Here is an 18,811-nt window from a genome sequence, read left to right as displayed (position 1 = left end):
GTCATGGGGGCTTGAATGCCCCCAGGGGTGAAGATTTGAGTGTCTAGGAGAGGGTGGTGCAGTGCAGGGAGCTCAGCGGCTGACCCAGACAAGGGCAGTGCCAACTCACCCGCCACTCCCCTCCGTAACCATTACCGCCACACCAGCATGGCAGAAAAAGTACAAGGGTTCCGGGACCATCAAGTACAAGGGTTCCAGGACCATCAAGTACAAGGGTTCAGGACTAAGCACTTGTGGGAGGAGACTGTCCGTCTGTCTAGTGCAGCTCATGGTGGATTCACACCACTAACCTTTTGGTTAGCATCCTGACCTGGCCACCAGGGGTGATCAGGGGCAGTTCTGTTTTTCCCTGTAGGATCGCTGAGTTGATGGCAATGAGTTTTGGGGATTCTTTAAGACAGAGTAAGAGAGTCCTTGAGTGTCTGTAGTTGGGCAAGTGATGTGGACGGCACACTCAGTATTAGCCTTATAGGGGAATCTCCAGGGGGTGAGCCTGGGTTCTCAGCTCTGACCTGGACTCAAACTTGGAGGTGACCCACTTCCAACTCATTCCAATGGCCTGGGCCTTGCTGCAGGCAGCAACTCAGCGGTGGGTCCCCTGCCCCTAGGTCCTGAGACTCACCTGGTTCGCACCCAGCACCCCAGCCTTCAGACAGTGCTCCTGTGAGAATATTGTTCTTGCTGGACACAGCCACATCCCCTCTTCAGTCAAAATGCTGAAGGTGAGATCAGCCAGGTTTAGGGGCCGCAGACATCCCCCCTCAGCTGTCCATCTCCAAGGTTCCCCCACAGGCCTCAGCCCATGATGAGCCTTTCAGACTCCAAACCATACCCAGACAAGTTGGACCTAGACTCCAACCTGGAGGCTCCCACAGCTAAACCTCCCAGCACTGCACCTGAGGCTCCATCTGCCTTTCTTAATGCTACGCAAGAGGATTCTCACAGGTAGGTCGCTCACATAAGTCGACATTCCTGTTTTCACAGTTTAGAAGCCTGGAAGTCTAGATTCAGGATACTCTGCTCTAGGAGAAGGCTCTTTGTCTACTTGACAAAAAATCTGTCCACAGTCAATCCCCAACATGCACCCCCATCCCCTTCCATAGATCGGGCCCTAAGCCTGTCTGACTCATCCCTGCTTTCCTGCTCCAGCTCCCCAGTCCCAGCTCACAGATGCGCCGGGAAGCGACTTGAGTGGTGCTTCCTGTAACCACCACATTCAGCCTCAACCTTGAGAACTCACAGTCCTCTTAAGGTTGAGGCTGAATGTGGTGGTAGCAGGAGCTCCCTCTGCACTCTCATCCCATCATCCTGGTGCCTTGAGGTTTATGCCAGGGCAAGTTCAAATTCAACTGTACCCCAGCGGAAGTGGAGCGACTCTTGAATGAGGCTCAGGCTGGTGCAGAGGAACTGGGGCTTTTGCTACATGGCCTCAGGGTGAGTGGGGAGGTGGGGAGTCCATCATTCCAGATTCCTTCTCTCCAGCAGCATGCCTGAGCCCCAGGCCTGAGTCCTGTCCTCAACCCCCTCAGTGGATTTGCCCCTTTGGTGGGTTCGGAGGTAACATCCACCAGTCTTCCCTCTCTTCCTGCCAGCAGTTGGCCCTTTATATGCTGAGTGCTCTAAATGGTAGTCGAGCATAAAAGCAGCAAAGGGCTCTGAAGACCGTCACCTTTGCAGACGTGAGAGCTGACCAGTCAAAGGGAATTCAGGACAGATGAATGAGGATGGCAGAATGCCCGTGGGCACTCGTGAGGGATGCTACAGGAAGGCCCCGCACAAGCAATCTCCTCCCACTGAGATGGACAGCTTCGGACAGAGACCAGATGCAGGGTCAGAATGATGAACCAGATGGAAACGCCAGTGGTGAGTTTGGCCTTTTGATTTTTGCTGTCAGGACAAGGCCTTCAGGCCTGTCACTCAAGAGGGGTGCCTCCAGAAAACTCAGTCTCTGGGAAGCTCATTGGGAGACCCAGCAGCATTTTAAGACCTCAGGCAAGCTGCCCAAATGGCAGCAGCAGGTCCAAGGGGATTTCATTTGTTCCCCACGAACGTCTCAGATTCCCCCTCTGTGCCATGCTGGGCCCATGGCGAGCGAGGCAGGCAACCAGTTCGACCCAGACAGTGTGGTACAGCAGCATCGGGTAGGCTGTGTCCTGAGACGGCAGTGAGGAGGTGGCCTGGCTGGCTGTGGGGGGTGTGGCCAAGGGCTGCTGGGTGAGGGGCAGCAAAGCAGGAAATGAGATGAGCCAGTAGAAAGGGCCGTGAATGCCAGGCCAGTGAGCTTAGCCAGAAAGAGAAGGCCTCGGGGAGCCAATGCCAGTTTGAAATGGGAGCTGAACTGGTCAGTTTTCGATAGTTCACTCTGAGGCTTGGAGAGGATGGAGTGATGGGACAAAATGAGGCCAGGGTCCAGGCCTGTGGTAGGTCAGGAGAGGGAGGCGGAGCTGGACCAGGGCAGCCGAGTAGGTGAGAGGACCAGGGTGGATGGTGAGCAGTGGAGGAAGGTTCAGTGGGGCCTGAAGGTTGAAAAGGGAGGTTCCTTAGGATCTCTGGCTTGGAAGAGAGTCAGATGCTTGTGGAACTTACCTGGATAGATCCACCAAAAGGTAAGAACATAGCCCTCAAAGCAGTTCCAGGAAGTGACCAAATCCTGCGGTCTTTCAGCCTCTCTCTCCTCACTGCCCAAACCCACCTTCTCCCTTGTCTGAGCAAACTTGTCTCCAACTTGCTTGTCTCCATGTGAGACGGGCTACATCCAGCCTCCCAGGCGTGCCATGGAGAAGAGAGACATTGCTGTGACAAACTCAGAAGGCTCTGGACTCAAAGGCAAGTTCAGAGTGAAGCTACGTCTGGACCCAGAGAACCACAGGAGCTGGGCTCCCTGGGAGGGAACCCAGGGCTGATAGTGGAGTTGACTTCCTTTTCTCAGTAACCCACAAACCAGATCAAAAAGTAGGAAGATGCTCTGAGCCTTCCAGACATAAGGCTCTGTGTGCTCCAAGGCCACTATTCCCGTGGGACTCAAGACACGTAAGTTAGAGGAACACGGAGCTGCTCCAACTCATAGCTTTAGTTTCTACAAGCAGGTTGCGTCATCTGCATGATACTGGTTGTTGATGAGTCTATTCCCAATCCTGACACCATATTCTAATTCTTATAGACCAACTTCTTACATTATTTGTTCAGAAAACAGATACAATCCTGATGCACACCTTTGCTGATTTTAAACCACGCAGATTCCCTTGTTCTGTTCTGACAACTGCTTCGTGGTCTGTGTATAGGGTTCATACAACTAAGTGTTCAGAGATTTCCATTTGGATTTAGAAAACCAAAAGGGAAGAACATCTTCAGCATTTCTCAGGTTGAAAGAGCTGAAGAAAAAAAAATTCAAGTCTTGAATTGCAGTCCTGAAAGATTCTAGGGGCAGAATCTTGAATAGGGTAGGAAGTATAAAAAAAAAAAAAAAAAGAAAGAAAGAAAGGAACGCACAGTCACTGTATCAAAAGAATGGCTTGACACAAAACCATCTCAGGAAGTAACATATCATTGCTGATGTCAGATAGATCTTGGCTGAAAGCAGACAATACCAGAAGGATGTGTACTTGTGTTTTATTGGTTGTACAAAGACATTTGACTGAGTGGATCATAGCAAATTATGGGTGACATTGAAAAGCAGAATCTATGCTTAGTCAGCCTAAATCAATAAATTCAGGTTGATCCAACTTTAGCCTCCTTACACCATCATCCCACATACATACACCTTCTCCAGGTCTGTGTGCACATATTAGGAAAACAGAGCAGTTCTTTGGACGTGTAGCCTGGCTCTTCCTGAGTCACAATTTACACATCACCTTTAGATCTAAGGAGCTTTGAGAGTGAAGTCTGTAGACTTCACTGCTGACCCCAAGGTAGTCAGAACACACATTCCTTCTGTGTATTCCTTTCATTTTCTTTTAACCCTGAGGGAAAGATGGGCCATGTCCTCCCTCTTCCATTTACAGCCTCAGAAAGCTCATAGCGAGTGGGTAGACTAGGGACCAGCTCAGTGGCAGTGAGTTTGTTTTGTCTCTTTCAAGACTTGCTGAGATGTAAACTCCGCTCTTGGGTCTAGTGGGAGCTCTGGTGGCATAATTCAGAGGGGACTCCAAACACGGCATCTCCCTGATGGTTTGACTTCATTGGTGACTTCGTAGGAGAAAGGTGGGCAGTCCTCTCTGGTGTGATGTACAGCCTCAAACCAAATCGAGAGTCATCTATGACTCCATTCCAACTCGGTGGCAAAGAAAAGATGGGTCTAGAAGCGAAAATAGTTGGTGGGGATAATTCTTGAGAACTTTGAACAATGTATTGTAAGGCACCTGCCCCACCCTCTTTGTTGTTGTTGTTATGTGCCATCAAGTCACCTGCAACTCATAGCAACCCTATATGGAGCTCTGCACTCTGCTCTATCCCTCGCCAATCCCATTGTCTCTGACATGCCTATCCCCATTACCCCAGTCACTGAATCCATCTCATAGAGGGTCTTCCTCTCCTGCGCTGTCCCTCCACCCTCCCAAGTATGACGTCCCTCTCCAAGGACTGATCCCACCTTGCAATATGTCCAGATTATGTCAGACAGAGCTTCAGAATCTTTGGCTCCGAGGAGCAGCTTGGCTTCACTCTCTTCAGGATGAACTTGTTTGTTTTCTTAGCAGTCCATGGCATATTCAATACTCTTCTCCAGCACCAAAGCTCAAAGGCATCAATTCTCCTTCCATCACTCCTCATCACTGTCCAGCTCTCTGGTGCATAGCAAATGATTGCAAAGACCATGGCCTATATCGGGCACACATTAGTCTCCCGACTGACATCTTTGCTCTTCAGTACTTTGGTGAGGTCTCTGAAGCCCATGCTCTTACCAAGAGGAAATCACAGATTCATTGGATCCACCTGGGTTAATCTTATTTGAAGGCTAGTCCAATGGGATTTGTAGGCTCCGTGTCTCCAGCTTCCTGGTTATCTGTCCTTATGTCCTCATTTTCTTTCTCGAAGTATTATTTCTTCCCGATCAGTGCCCTTGTTTTAACTTCATGTGAGGTTAACATTGCAATTCTACTACTCTTACAAGTGGCTGCACCTTCTCCAAGACACATCTGTCCTTTTGGCCATCCATGGGATGTTCAGTACTCTTCTCCAACACCACAGCTCAAAGGCATCAATTCCGACTGTCATCCTTATTCACCATCCAGCTATAAGCAGCATAGCGAACGACTGAAAAAAAGCATTGCTTGAATCAGGTGAACTCAGTCTTCAAACTGATATTATTGCTTCTCAATAATGTGGAGAGGTCCCTCACTGAAGCCTTTCCCAGGACAATAGGTCTCTTGATTGTCTTGGGACTGCTGGTCCCAAGGGTATTGATTGTGGATCCAAGTAAGAAGAAGTCATTGGCAGTTTTCTCCATCTGTTGTGATGTTGCCTGTCAGGCCAGTGGTGAGAATTTTTGCTTTCTTGTCATTGAGATGTAGTACATATTGAAGGACATGTACAACTTACTGGCTCTGGAAATACATACACACAGACACACACACTATATATATATATATATCTCAATCATATATATGTAATCACTCATATATATATAAAACACTCATATCTATAACCTCATATATATAACACATATATATACAACACTCATATATATATATAACACTCATATATACATGAAACACTCATATATGTATGAAACACTCATATCTATATATAAAACACACATATATATATATAAAACACACACATACATATATGGGATTTTCTAATTGTGATTTTAATGAAAGTTTACAGAAAAATTGGATTTTCATTCATTCATTGTTGCACATTTTCTTCTCTACCGCTCCCCCACCCAGGTCACATTAAAAAAAACAAAATCAAAACCATTCATTGTATAATTTCCTCCCTCCCCCACCTATTCAGATTTAAGAGGAAGAGAATTGAGACTCTAACTGTTCATGGGGAAGTGGTGAGGTTCTAAAAGAGTCTGTGAGACAGAAGATACCATTGTAGTCACCTTGAAAGGTAGGATCTGCCACCTTCTCGATAGTTATGACAATCTCACTTTGCTACGATGATGATGATGTTCTTAAGTGCTGTTGGTTGGTGAGCACTTAAAGCGGACCTGTGAGCAACAGACGGAAATCTCGCGCGATGTGCGGCCCTCACCGTCTCCACACGCGAGCCCTCTGTTGCCCTCAGACTGCCTCACTGTCAGCAAGCACGTGTCCCCTGCATAACTCGGGTTGTTGATGAATCTTCCTCCAATCCTCATGTCACATTCTTCTTTATATAATCCACTCAGAGATAGACAGATTCTTTCAAGGAAATGTCTTAGTTGTGAGAGTATTTACGTTCACAATTGAAATAACTCCTGAAGTTGTCTGAAAAAAAAAAAACAAACCAAGGGGAGCTCTGGTGGCCTAGTGGCAAGAAGCTGTACTGCAATCCCAAAGGTACACGGTTTGAATCCACCAGATGCTCTGCCGGAGAAGGAAGGGACAATTTCCTCCTGTACCAGTCAGATCTGATTTGATGGTACATGCACAAAAAAAATAATAAAATAAAAATTTAAAAAATCAAACCAAAACAACAACTCAGTAGTTATTATTGGAAGCAGGAGTGGCATCCACTTCCTAAACAACATGCCTCTGGAAACTCTTTGAACTTTGATAAATGACGATAGTTATAGAAAGGCTTCAAGCCTTTTGTTCATAGGGTCACTATGAATTGTGCTCGACTCGATGGCAACCAACAAGTTATTAAACGTCTGCCTTGAGAATCTTGCTTTTTTTAATTTTTATTTTGTGTACCATCGAATTGGATCCGACTGGTACCAGGAGGAGATTGCCCCTCCTTCTCTAGTGAAGCATCTGGTGGATTTGAACCACGTGCCTTCGGGATTGCAGTAGAGCTTCTCGCCACTGGGCCACCAGAGCTCCCTCGAGAATCTAGTTTCTTAAGAACTGTCTAATTGTCACAGATGTTAGGGTTTACAAAAGGTAACTACGTAGTGCTGAGAATCTTAGCTTCATCAAGCCACGCATATTCTGGGGGCACACGATTTGATCCATGACGGAGTGGGGGAAGGGAAACTCAGTGCAGCCTCGAGGACCCCTTTTCCTTATGAAGTTGGATGGGAAGCTCTTGGAGACAAGAGCAAAGTGCTCCTGCCCACCCTGTGTGTACCTGAGCACTGAGAGCAGTCACCTTCCTGGACCAAGGAAGCTAGTGAGATAAGTGTCCCCACAGAAGGAAATTCAAGGGCGAGAGTTGTCAGGTGGCCCCCTGCGGCAGCTTTAGGAGACGAAGGTGCAAATCCATAAGGTGTGAGGTGACTCGAGCTGCAGATGAGTCAGCCAGGAGTGGAAATCATCCAGATAGAGCTCCTAGGAACGCAGCTGCCACTGGGAGCTCAGCCCTGCCTCCACCCCACCGTGGCCTGGTCACACTGGAGGTTCTGTTTTCCGGATAATTCTTCCCTGTGCTAGAAAGTATCCTGGATGATGAAAAATGAGGCCAAAGTAAGGGTGAAAGAGTCATTAGTGTCTTGTGCGGGGCTCCTGGCAACAGAGGAGGGAGTGGTGGGTCAAGCTGGAGGGGGAAGCCGGGTCCAACACAAGCCATTGGCTTGTCTAGGAGCCTGGTTTTCGGTTGGGTTCTCTAGACAAGCAAAACCAGGGAATATGTCTAGGAGGGCAAGGGAGCTCTGGTGGCTTAGGGGCAAGGAGTTGTGCTGACAACCCAAAGGTTTGACTCCACCAACTGCACAAAGGAGAAAGAAGGGCAGGCTCCTGCCATGTGATTTACAGCCTCTGAAAACCTGCTGAAACGTCAGTTATGAGTCAATTCTGACTGGATGGTATACAACAACAGTATATTAAAAGGCATCCTGGTGGCTTAGTGGTAAAGAGCTGTGCTGCCGACCCAAAGGCAGGCAGTTGGAGTCCAGCAGCTGCTCCGTAGTAAACAGACGGGCATTTCCTTTTTCACCAAGGACCTGCCAACATGGGCTGCATTTGCACCAAAACCATGAAGAAGGCGTCCCGGACCATCATTGAGAAATACTACACAAGCCTGGGTAATGACTTCCACCCCAACCAGCACGTGTGTGAGGAGATCGCCATTATTCCCAGCGAGAAGCCTCGGAATGAGCAGCGGAGTCACAGAGGGCCTGTGAGAGGCAGCTCCATCCGGCTGCAGGAGGAGGGGACAGAAAGGAGAGAGAATTCTGTACCAGAGGCTTCAGCCCTGGATCAGGAGATCATTGAAGTAGATCCTGACACTAAGGAAATGCTGAAGCTTGTGGACTTTGGCAGTCTGTCCAACCTGCAGGTCACTCAGCCCACAGCTGGGATGAATTTCAAAACGCCATGTGGAGCCATTTGAGTCTGTCTGCTATGCTGTAATATTTTCAATAAACTTGGGCACATAAAAAAAAAGAAAGATAGGGATTCACTTCCTGTACTATTTATAATCTCTGTAACCTATTGGAGGATGAGCTATGAGTCAATTCTGACTCAGTGGCACACAACAACAACTCTCTCCTCTCTACACACACAGAGAGAGAGAGAGATTCACTTCCTATTTAAAATCTCTGTAACCTGTTGGAGAGTCAGCTATGAGTCAATTCTGACTCAATGGCACACAACAACAACAACTATATATACATATATATGTATCTATACACACTCTTAGAGAGATAGAGATTTTAGATTTATAAAGAGAGATTTATCTCAGCGAAATGACTCATGCACTCACAGAGGCTGGCAAGTCGCAGGCCCACAGCATGTAGCTGGCGAAGCGGCCGAATCCAAGGCAGGCCTCCAGCTCAGTCCCAGAACCAAAGGAATGATGAGCCAGATACAAGATGGAAGTCTATAAAACAACTATGAGATATCATCTCACCCCAGTCAAAATAGCAAAATTTAACAGAACAGCAAGCAACAAATGCTGGCGAGGTTGTGGAGAAACTGGAACCCTGATTCACTGTTGGTGGGAGTGTACAATGCTGCAACCCCTGTGGAAAGCAGTATGGCGCTTTCTCAAAAAGTTGCAAATAGAGATACCATTTGACCCAGCAATTCCACTACTGGGAATATACCCTGAAGAGACCATAGCTGACATCCAAGCAGATATATGCACACCCATGTTTATTGCAGCTTTGTTCACAATAGCAAGGAGCTGGAAACAACCTAAGTGCCCATCAACAAACGAATGGCTAGAGAAGCTGTGGTATATTCGCACAATGGAATACTATGCTGCATTAAAAAACAAGGAACTCATGCAATATTATTCAAAATGGTTGACTCTGGAGAACATTATGCTGAGTGAAATATCCCAGTCACAAAAGGACAAATATTACATGATGCCACTGTTGTAGAATGGGACTGTCCTTGGGGTTGGGGAGAGACTGAGTAAGATGGGTTCAATAATGTATACTGCACTGAAACAGAGGAGGGAGAGAACCGTTTAAAAGAGAGATATAAGTGGGTATTTCTGTCATCACAGGAGACTAGAGCGAGGGCTACATGGTGGAGGGGACCTGGGGGAGGGTTTGTAAAACAATGAAAGAATCTTTTCTTTTACTTTTCCATAATTTTTGGACTCATGTACTTATAACTTGTTAGTCAAATTTGTGTCTTCTAGGTTGCAACACCCCCATGATACATCTTCAAGGATATGAACATGTACAGCCAAGCACAATCAATAAGAGTGCATCTAAATTCCAAAATCAATCTCCATAATAGTCTATGTGTTTCCTACTGCCAAAGGGGCCCTTTAGAGTAGTGAGAGAAGATCTTCACCCTGAAACCCACAGCGTCCCTTTTCAGCAGGAAGTAGCTAAGAGAATACGCCATCCCCTTTTCCTTATGACTCAGGGTGAAGTCTCTCTCAGGGAGGAGTGATAGGGAATGGCAAAGGAGATTAATCAGAACTGGCTTTGACGAGCACTGTGGCATTTGGACAAGAACAAACTGGGAGGAGGGTAGAGAGAATAGTGCAACAATGAATGAGTGGAAGCCCAAAATCTCTGTAAATGTTTATGAAAATTAATAAAATATAATTATAGGGGGAAAAAAACAAGATGGAAGTCTAGCAAAAGCCAAGCTCTGCCAAACGTCTTTGTATATTCAATTCAAGACACACCCTCAGTGAAATTCTCCCTCTGCTAATTGTCCTGCAAAACCCATCAGAGGAAGGATTACACCACATCAGACCTCATCTAGAGCCAAGCCACATAATCCCCGGCAGCCAGGATCACACACGACCTGAGTTATCACAGGCGTTACAGCAGAGAAGGAGAAAACATGCAAAGCTTACATGAGATGTAAACTAACGAAAATATCCAATACAGGCTTGTCTGTCAGACTCTCAAATCCCAGCTCCATCATTTGCCATGATAGGACTTTGAACAAGCTACTTAACTACGCTGAACTCTTAGTGTCTGAAAAATGGCATCTGAGCTGATCTGCCCTGTAAACTGTCACTGAATTCAAAACAAAAAGTTAAAAACTAATAATGTCTTCTAAAACGTCCATTCCTGATAATGGTGTGTTAAGTAACTCCAACAAGTCCACTTATACATTACATAAACTGGATAAAAGAGAAAAAGGATCTTGAAGGTATAGTGGAAAATTACAAGGCTAAAAATTACAAGGATCTGAGAAAAGAGAGAAATCTGGAGAAATGAGTCTAGAATTTCAGGAAATTTTTTTCCTTCAAGTTATCTGCCAGTTTTGGAAGAGATGGATGAATGTCAGAGAAGCTGAATAGTTTTTGAGAGGACTATATGACTCTAAAAGGAAGTGACATCCATTCCTAAATAACATGCCTCCAGAAACTATGAACTTTGATAAATGTTGATGGTTGTAGAGGGACTTCAGGCCTTTTGTTCATAGGGTCACTATGAGTCGTGCTCAATGTGAAGGCAATTAACAACAACAATTTTACTATAGAAAAATTAATGGAATACTGAACCTGCAAGATATTTTTAAGAGACATATAATGATACAGGGAGGTTGAAATTGAAATTAAAAATGTATTATTTTCAAGTATTAACCAGAAGTAAATTGATACAGAAATAATCACATCAGACAAAGAGCATTATACTTTTTTAAGAATTATCTCTATGAAATCAGTGACAGCAGCACAAAAGATGAGCGAGCAGCAATTTTATTTTACTGAGGGAGAAACAATTTAGCAAAGGAGAATGACAATCGTTGTCCAACTGGAAGAACATAAACAATGTCATGAAGTTGTACGTGGAGAAACTGTTGAAAACAAAAGCCATTGTATGTTTTGCTGTGTATATTTTCATCATCAACATAATTAAAATTTGTTGTTGTTATGTGCCGTCAAGTCACCTGTGGCTCATAGCGACCCTGTGTACAGCAGCTCTGAAGCCTGCCCTGTCCTGAGCCAGTATCACTGACTCCGATACACCTACCTCCATTGCCCCAGTCACTGAATCAATCCATCTCATCCGGGGTCTTCCTCTCCTGCGCTGTCCCTCCACCCTTCCAAGCATGATGTCCTTCTCCGAGAATCAGTCCCCTCCTGGCCACGTGCCCAAAGTTACTTAGAAAGGAAAAAAGGGATAGAGCCGTTTCATGGATTGAACTGCATGCCAAAAAAAAATACGTGTCAACTTGGCTTGGCCACGATTCTCAGTAGTATGGAATTATCCTAGATGTGGTAAATCCTAACCTCTGTGATGTTAATGAGGCAGGATTGTTAGTTCTTATGCACCATCAAGTCTACCTGACTCATAATAACAGAGCGAAGCCTTGCGGGGTCCTCTGAGGTCTTCACAGCCTCTTCTTTGCCAAGGCCATTGTTACCATCACTTTGTCCATCTCACTGAGAATCACCCTTTCCTTTGCTGACCTCTACCTTCCCCTTTTTCAGGGACTGGCTCCTGGTAACATGTTCCGAGTATGTGAGACCAGGTTTTACCACCCTTGGCTCCAAGGAGCACCCTGGCTGCACTTCTTCAAGGCAAACTTGTCCCTTCTTTCTGACAGTCTGTGGTCTCTTTGTCAGGATCCAATTCAAAGGCGTTAATTCTTTGATCTTCCTTACTCCTTGCCCAACTTTCACATGCTTAGGAAGCAAATGAAAGTAGCCTGGCTTGGGTCAGGTGCACCTTAATCTTTACACTGACATCTGTGTTCTTTAGTGCCTTAAAGAGGTCCTTGACAGCAGATTTGCCATTTGTAATACATCCTTGGATCTTTTTTGAGCATTTTTTAAATTTTATTATGTTTTGCATGGGTACCTTTGAATCAGATCCAACTTGTACAGGAAGAGATTGCCCCTCCTTCTCCAACAGAGCATCTGGTGGATTCAAACTGCATGCCTTCGGGATTGCAACTCAGCTTCTTGCCACTAGGCCACCAGAGCTCCCTCATCCTTGGATTTGGTGACTGCTGCTTCCATGAGTGTTGATTGTGGACCCAAATAAAAGGAAACCATTGGCAGCTTAATTTTTTTTTTCTCTCCATCTGTCATGATGTTGTTGTCTGTTGGTTCAGACCTGGGTATTTTTGTTTGCTTGGTGTTGAGGTTTAATGTATACTGAAGGCCATAATCTTTGATCATCAGTAAGTGCTTCAAGTCCTCTTTACTTTTAGCAAACAAGTTGGGTCATTTGCATAACATATGTTAGTGAGTCTTCCTCCAATCCTCATGCCACATTCTTCTTTGTATTATCCAGCTTCTCAAATTACTTGCTCAGCATACAGATTGAATATTGTTAAATGCCATGAAGTCAACTACGACCCATATGGACCCTGTGAACAGCAGATGCCTTCTTTGCCCTGTCCTGTGCTATCCTCATCATATTTGATATACTTGAGCCCATTGCCACACACTGAATAGATCTGGTGACAGATCACAGTGACACACACCAGGCAGCATTTCCTCTTGCTGTTCAAATGTCTGCTTCTTTGTCAGGACCCACGTCAACACAATTAAATTCTGGAATTTCCGTTCTTCTCAATGTCACTCATCATTTATTATGATTGGCACAGTTGAATGCCCCTGTATAGTCAATGAAGCACAAGAAAACATTTTTCTGATATTCTCTACTTTTAACCAAGATCCATCTGATATCTCAATATCATCTTGCTCCACAGCCTCTTCTAAATCCAGTTTGAATTTCTGGAACTTCTCTGTCTACGTAGTATTGTAGCTGGTTTGTTGTTTGTTTGTTTTTTCATAATCTTCAGCAAGATTTTGCTTGCATGAGATATTAGTACTATTGTTCTAAAGTATGAAACAAAGAAAGCAGTATTAAGTTTGATTACACTAAAACAAAGTGTTCAACAAAAAGAAACTGGTAAGAGAGTAAGGAGGCAAGCCACAGAGAAGAAGGAAGGAATTTTGAGATATAATTTGGTCAATTGCAAATATGTGAAGTTCCCAAAACAGGGTTAAGTAAGCTAGTTTCAGAGATGAAGCCTTAGGCACTAAAATTACGAAGTAAGACAATAAATAAGCTACCACCCAGGTGGGAGAGTGATTAGCTTTGGGGTGGAGGGACTGGGCAGAGGTTGGGAGGCCATGTGGGCTCAAGGCATCAGCATGTCCTGTCTCTGAATCTCAAAGGTAGGTGTTTCCTTTGCAACCATTCAGTGACCTGTATGTCTTATTTTTGTTCACTTTTTTGGTATGTCTGTCTTACTTCACAATGTAAAAATTGAAAACAGTATCTTTCTCATAAGGGTCTTGTAAGAATTACATGAGTTTCTGCTTGGGAATAGGTATGCGTTTACCAATGCCAGCAGCAGCTCTGGCTACCCGTGGTTTGGGCCCGTTTGAGGGTAGCCTGCCCACGTGTGTGCAGCTCAGCAGACAATGTAGAGATCTTGCTGTATTCGTAGGGGGTGGAGCCTGGGTGGGGTGGGTGGTGTCATGAGCTGAGTGAGGCTAAGTGCACAGCAGGCACAGGCCAGTCCTGAGAGATCACTCTTCTCTCCTGCAACGTCTGTCTACCAGCACACCATGGAGTCCCGCAACCTTGAGGTTCAAGTTAAAGGACTAGAAGGTGCATCAGATCAAATAGGGAGCCCTGGAGGGGAAGACCAGGCCAGCAGCAGCTGCAAGCAGCCCTCCTACTGCTCAGTGTGGCCTGGCTGGCTCCAGAAAAACCTCCACCAGTGGGCATTGATTGACAGCCAGAACCCTGCCTTGAGGGGGTGGGACGCAGAATGTGGGAGCTTGATCCACATTGGCCTTTGGGCTTCAGAAAATCCTGTAACTGTCACCTCAACCCTTGGCCCTATGCTGGGAAGGACAGAGCTGACTTCAGGGCCTGAGCCACTCCAGACAAGCATAATGGGCTGAAAGCTGTGACAGTGCCCCAGAGACATTCACATAATAGGGGTAGCTCCCCATCCCAAAGCTGGCAAGTTTCCCTTTGCTACTTATGTCACTTTTATTGAGGTCTTATTTTCATGCAGAGAGCTCTGCTGGTAAAGAGTTGTGCTGCCAACCCAAAAGCAAGTGGTTCAAATCCACCAGCTGCTTCTCAGGGTAGAAAGATGGGCGGTCTCCTCCCAAGTGCGTCACAGCCTCTGAAAACCCGCTGGAAGGTCAGCTATGAGTCAGTCCCGACTTGACAGCACATAATAACGATAATTTTCAAACACGGCAGAGCCACCCTTTTCTAAATACATCATTTGATGAGTTTTGATAAAAGTCCTGTACCAACCAATCAACCACAGTCAAGACAGAGAATATTTTTATCATCCCCAAATTCCCAGGAAAGTCAATCTTGCCTCCAACTTTTGGCCCCCTGCCAGCTGGCGATCTGTTTCATGTTTCTGTAGTTTTGGCTCTTTCAGAATGTCAGACAAATGGAATCACTCAGGATGTACCCTTTTTGAATCTGGTTTTATTCACTTGGCATAATGCTTTTCTGATTCATCGGTCATTGCAAGTAGAGGTAGTTCCTTCCTTTCTATTATGGAGGTAGTAGTCCACTGTATCAAATTATAGCACAATTTTACGGGCATTTAGTTATTTCCAGTGTGTAGTGATTTTTTAATCAAGCTGTTATACACATTCACGAATAGGACTACTGGTGAATATGTGTTTTCAGTTGTGTGGGAAGTATATATGTTTGCCATTAGAAGAAATGGCAAACTCTTTTCCCAAGCGCATGTATTGTAGCCTTGTTTTTAATCCCTAGATAGAACTATCAATGACAACAAAGATGGATATAGACCATTATGGAAATAACAAGAACTCACTAATTGTGGGGAAATGGCTTCCTTTCTGTGGTCTTTTGCCTTGGGTCTTCAGGGAAAATAGCTTGGGATGTATTTCCTCTAGGCTTCAAAGAGTTAGTTACCTTTGTCCTAATTTTCTCCTTCAAAGGGTTTGTTACTTTTGCCAGGTTGATTGACATTTCCTGGGTAACTGGAGGGTTTTGTCTGACTCTGGGCTACAGCTTTCTCTGTAATTGGTATGCACCTTGCAGAGACTCCTCAATAGGCTATGCAAATGAGGTGAGTTGTAGGCTACTGTACAAATGAAGTATCTGCAGCCTACCAAGAGGGGAATGGTCAGGGTCAGGTTCTTGGTCCTGGTGGGGGCCTTACGCTTTGAAATCAAGAATAAGTTTGTGTATTTAAGCAGCTGGCGCCATTGATGCTTTGTGACAGGAAGAGAAACAGAAAAAGCAAGGATTTTTCTGAAAGACCAGTAACATGAGTCAAGGGCTATAACACACTGAAGATAGTGAGAGGCTCAGAAGGGGCCAAGGGGCAGAGGGCGGGGCTGAGAGGAGAGGAGCTGAGAGAGCTGGCCTGTGCTGGAAAAGGGAGATGTTAACCTGCGTGTGTCCCGATCCCGAACTTGCTCCTGTATAAATCTTTTAACTGTGTGGTCTGTAAGTGCTGTGTGGCCATTGCAACAAATGACTAAACACAGAAAGAAAGTAGACAGTTCTGTGGAAGAGATAGTTTGTAACAGAATCAGTAAAAAGGTAGAAGAGTGGAGGCATATTTTACCTCCACCTCATAAAGCAACCATTGTTCATAGGGTCTGTATGAATTGTAGTTGACTTGACGGCACATAACAACAATAACATAGGGATCAAGGGAACTCCAGGGGCAAAGTCTGTAGAGGGCTATGTTGCTAAGCCCAAGGCCAAAGTTTTCTGGAGCTTCAAATCCAGTAGCAGATCCCTGGGGAGAGAGAGGGGTAATCACTTCCTGTGAGATTTACAGCGTCAGGAAACCGGCTAGAGAGTCCTTGATGAGTCAGTTCTGACTTGACGACAACGAGTCACAGGGACCAGTCTTGGGCTGATTCTGAATTATACTCTCTGAAGTTAGATAGGATCTGGTGATGTGACAGACAATATTGCTATTATCACCAGTTCAGAGAAATTCAAATTATGGAATATTTATTATAAACAAAACTCTGCTCTCTCAGTAATTTAAGTACCAACTTTAACTCAAATGATTGAGGTAGAAGTGTCCACCTCTCCAGGGTGACCGGTTGACCCCATTAGCCTAGATTCTCTTGGGTTTTAGGACTAAAGCCCCTAGAAAGCCCCTGTGAGACCAAAGTGGGACAGCTGGACACACGGTGTCATCAGGTGCTATGCTGGGTGGTCTACATTCATCACATTTGATCCAGAGCCAGTGTCACAGGCTAGATTTCTTTGTCATCCTCTTGCATATAAGGAAACAGACCCAGAGAGCTTAAATTCTCTTCCTGGAGCCATGTTCCAGGGTACATGAAGCCAAATTTTAGCAGCAAGTCTGCAAGATTCTAAGCGCTGATGTCTCCCGGGGTAGTTGTGGTGTTAGATACCATCAAGTCATAGCTGACCCTCCAACGGGTTTGAGAGACAGGAAATCACACAAGAGAAGATAGTCCATCTTCCTCCCACGGTGGATTCAAACCACGAGCCTTTGAGTTGGCAGTGCAGCTTTTTACCACTAGGTCACCAGAGCTCCAGTAGACCTCAGTTTCTAGTTGTCCAGTTCTGGGGTCTCAGGTCTCTGGGCATAGCTCAGTGGGTGGGCCTGGTGGGGCTTTGCTGCCCTCTGGTGGCAGAGGCAGCACTCTGGGTCTTAGTCCATTCTGTGGGGCAGCAGGTGGCAGGGGAGAGTGCCCCTTGCCTTCCATAGGGTAACAACCCAAATCCAGCGTCTGCCCTAGGCTTGATTCTTCACTGTCACCGAGTTAATCCGACTTGTGACAGTCCATGTGTGTGCAGAGCAGAATTCTCTTTGTAAAGGTGTGACCTTTTGGAAACAGATTGTCAAGCCTGTAGGCCCAGCCACTTTGGATGGGTTTGAACCACCAACCTCCTGGCTAGTTGTCAGGATCTTAGCTTTTTGCACCACACAGCAACTCCTGGGTCTAGGTTAATCCATATGTGATTTTTTTGTGTGTGCGTGTACCGTCAAATCTGATCTGACTGGTACAGGAGGAGATTACCCCTCCTTCTCCAACAGAGCATCTGGTGGATTTGAACCACATACCTCTGGGATTGCAGTGCAGCTTCTTACCACTAGGACACCACAGCTCCCTTAATCCATATGTGATTTACATGCCCACTGAGGTCCTCGCAGACCCAGGGTCAGCTGGCAGGGCTTAAATCTCTATAATCCTGAGCTAGTCATTTGTGTGGGCCTCAGTGTCCTTGTACGAAAAATATATTCCATGTATTTCAAGCAGCCTTAACCATAGAAGCTGTTATTACCAGCCCTTCACATTCCCCCAGCTTTGTGCCTTCATTTACTTCACTTTCATCCAGCAGTTACCTGCCAAGCACCAGCTCTGTAACAGACCCTGAAGGTGCCAGGGACAGGCTGACCTGCCCTCTTGGTTGTATCACTCTCTGTTAATGCACTGCCTGTGTGTTCATTCATTGAGTGCCATGTATTTATCATTCATTCAGTTTTTCCCACACTCACCTCCTTACTCATTCACTCAGTCATCTCATTTTTACAGGGCAGCCATAAACTCCTTCCCTCCCTCCTTCCTGGCCTCCCTCATTGAGCTGTTTCCCCAAGCATTTTGGAAGCACTCGCCGTACACCACGGTCAGATGGTGGGATCCTGGTCCAGCCCTCCAAGAGCACTCAGCCTGATGAAGAAGCTGATGGTGAGGATGCACCATGGTAACGGCCTCACCTGTAGGACGTGGAGCCAAGGGAACATCAAGAAGGAAGCAACTGGAAGTGTATGTGGGGGGTGTATTAGGCAAAGAGTGCTTCATGGAGGAGGTGACATCTAAACCAAGCTATAAAAGGTGAGTGGGAGATTTCCAGGGAGAAAAAGACACTCCGGGTCAAATGTTGTGATGTGTGTGGGGAAAATCAAAGCATCCAGGGTCCTAGGGTGTGAGATTAGAGTGAATATGTGTGCATGGCCTCTGATTTCCACCAGCCAAGCCTTCCTTAACTTCCAGAGGCAAGTGGGCCACCCAAGGACTTATTCTAATGTGTCACCCCTGGCCTCGCTACCAGGCAGCCAAGACTCAGCACCCAGCGAGCTGATGTTGAATCCACTGAACACCCTCCATTTGTCCATCTGTCTGTCCTGTACGGACACAGTTGGAAAGCTGTCCTGGCCAAAGAGGCTGAGTATCAAGGTGATTGAACTCCAAGATCCAGAATCCATTCAGGAAATGTGTATTGAGTGCCATATTGTAATCCAGGCCTTGCCCTGGACATGAGGGATATCACAGGGAACAAGACAGAGCTCCCACTCTTTGTTGTTGCTTTGGTTCAGTTCTGACTCCCAGCAGCTCA

The 18,811-nt window shown here is 45.9% G+C and overlaps 1 protein-coding gene across 1 annotated transcript; it reads left to right on the top strand.

Annotated features, from left to right (window-relative positions):
- Positions 1-8,037: 8,037 nt before the first annotated feature.
- Positions 8,038-8,418, top strand: LOC102871625 (40S ribosomal protein S17-like). The gene has a single exon (XM_006889705.1). It carries the CDS (start codon positions 8,038-8,040, stop codon positions 8,416-8,418), a length of 381 nt encoding a protein of 126 aa, XP_006889767.1.
- The last annotated feature ends 10,393 nt before the right edge of the window (positions 8,419-18,811 follow it).

The sequence above is a fragment of the Elephantulus edwardii genome, unplaced genomic scaffold, assembly GCF_000299155.1.
Source record: "Elephantulus edwardii isolate Elephantulus edwardi_28Jun2011 unplaced genomic scaffold, EleEdw1.0 scaffold00080, whole genome shotgun sequence".
Lineage (NCBI taxonomy): Eukaryota > Metazoa > Chordata > Mammalia > Macroscelidea > Macroscelididae > Elephantulus > Elephantulus edwardii.
The sequence above is the reverse complement of the archived record's forward strand: the minus strand, read 5'-3'. Positions and strand labels throughout refer to the sequence as shown.

What these genes read in the sequence shown, in the direction of transcription:
- LOC102871625 (XM_006889705.1), top strand. Translation starts at nt 8,038, where the DNA reads ATGGGCTGCATTTGCACCAAAACCATGAAGAAGGCGTCCCGGACCATC.